At 41.0% G+C, this 1,331-nt stretch overlaps 1 protein-coding gene across 1 annotated transcript in view; it reads left to right on the plus strand.

The window, feature by feature from the left end:
• Nucleotides 1–1,331, plus strand: part of LOC115619007 (protein VAC14 homolog) — a 184,674-nt gene extending 183,343 nt beyond the window's left edge. Inside the window, exon 15 of the mRNA XM_030511024.1 lies at nucleotides 1,199–1,331. Within this exon, the coding sequence (XP_030366884.1) occupies nucleotides 1,199–1,331 (133 nt within the window). The remainder of the gene's footprint in view (nucleotides 1–1,198) is intronic.

The raw sequence follows: 1,331 nt of genomic DNA on the forward strand, positions 1-1,331 counted from the left end.
TTAGTATACAACTCTGTTTCTTAACACAATCAAAAGTTCTACTTGAATAATCTTTAAAGTACTGTTCCTTCCAAACCACTACCTTATAGGGATATCGCTTGAATAGTCTCATAAATCTATGTCCATATCCTAGGTACTAGGTCTCTCTGACCTAAGACACAAATCAACCAAATCAGTAAGGCTGAATGCTATATATGTATGTATTGATTAAAATTTGATTAAACTTCTGTTAATCAAACGTTATGATTTCTAACATTTCCCCCCTTTGAAAATACTTCATCTTCTGCAAGTATTTTCACTCATGTAGTTGTTTCCTGATAAGTGGAAGGTGGAGGTGTTGGGTGTCGTGGATATTGTCGAGTCACTGCTCCAATGATTTTATGTGTCCAGTTGGTATTCCGGGTTATCTCTTTTCGAATACAAAAATATACCAAATAGATTACAAGGAACACAAGTAATAGAGTAAACACTGTCTCTATGAGGGAATGAATCCATCCAGTAAGGTGGATTCCCAATCCATCAAATAATGTTCCTACCCAATTATGATTTATTTCTTCCTTTTCCTTTTCAGCTTCCTTTTCAATTTTTCCCGAGTATTGTCATATTCTATATCTGCAGTTACGTTTGGTATATGCACACAGCAGTGATCGGCTCTATCCTTGAGATATCCACAAACACCATGTTCTTTCAACAACCATTTCACTGTTTCTTTAGCCTGATTGGTGCTACAGGGAGAGGCTTCTGGCCATCCAGAAAAAGTGTCAACCCCTACTAACAAGTATCGGTATCCCTGTGTCTTGGGTAATTCCACAAAATCAATTTGCCAATACTCACCCGGCTCCATACCTACTCTGATATGTCCCATTTCTACTTTCCTTTTGACTACTGGATTGTTTTTTTAAACAAATTTCGCATTTAGATCCTATGGATTTTGCCATTGTTAACATCTGTGTAGAGATCATTCCTCGTTTTAAATATGTTACTCATGCCTCTGCCCCCCAATGACATTTTGATGTTCGGTTTGTAAAATTGTCCGCATGATGGCAGGTGGTACTACCACTTGTCCAGTAGTGGTTACGTACCATCCTTCTGGATTCAGTCGAGCCTTTACTAATACGGCTAATTTAACATCTTCTTCCGAGTATCTTGGTCTTTGATTCGTATAATTCTGTAATGGGCTTACCTTCGTTGGTACCAGGGCCATAACGAGACCGCTCCACTCCACCACCATCGTCTACACCGGCGACACCCCCCCGGCCCCGCGTGAAGCCGCGGTGCACGCTGGGAGATGTAGTCCAGACCCTCCAGCACGCCCTGCGGGAGGCAGGTAG

Source organism: Strigops habroptila, chromosome W (assembly GCF_004027225.2).
Source record: "Strigops habroptila isolate Jane chromosome W, bStrHab1.2.pri, whole genome shotgun sequence".
Taxonomy (NCBI): domain Eukaryota; kingdom Metazoa; phylum Chordata; class Aves; order Psittaciformes; family Psittacidae; genus Strigops; species Strigops habroptila.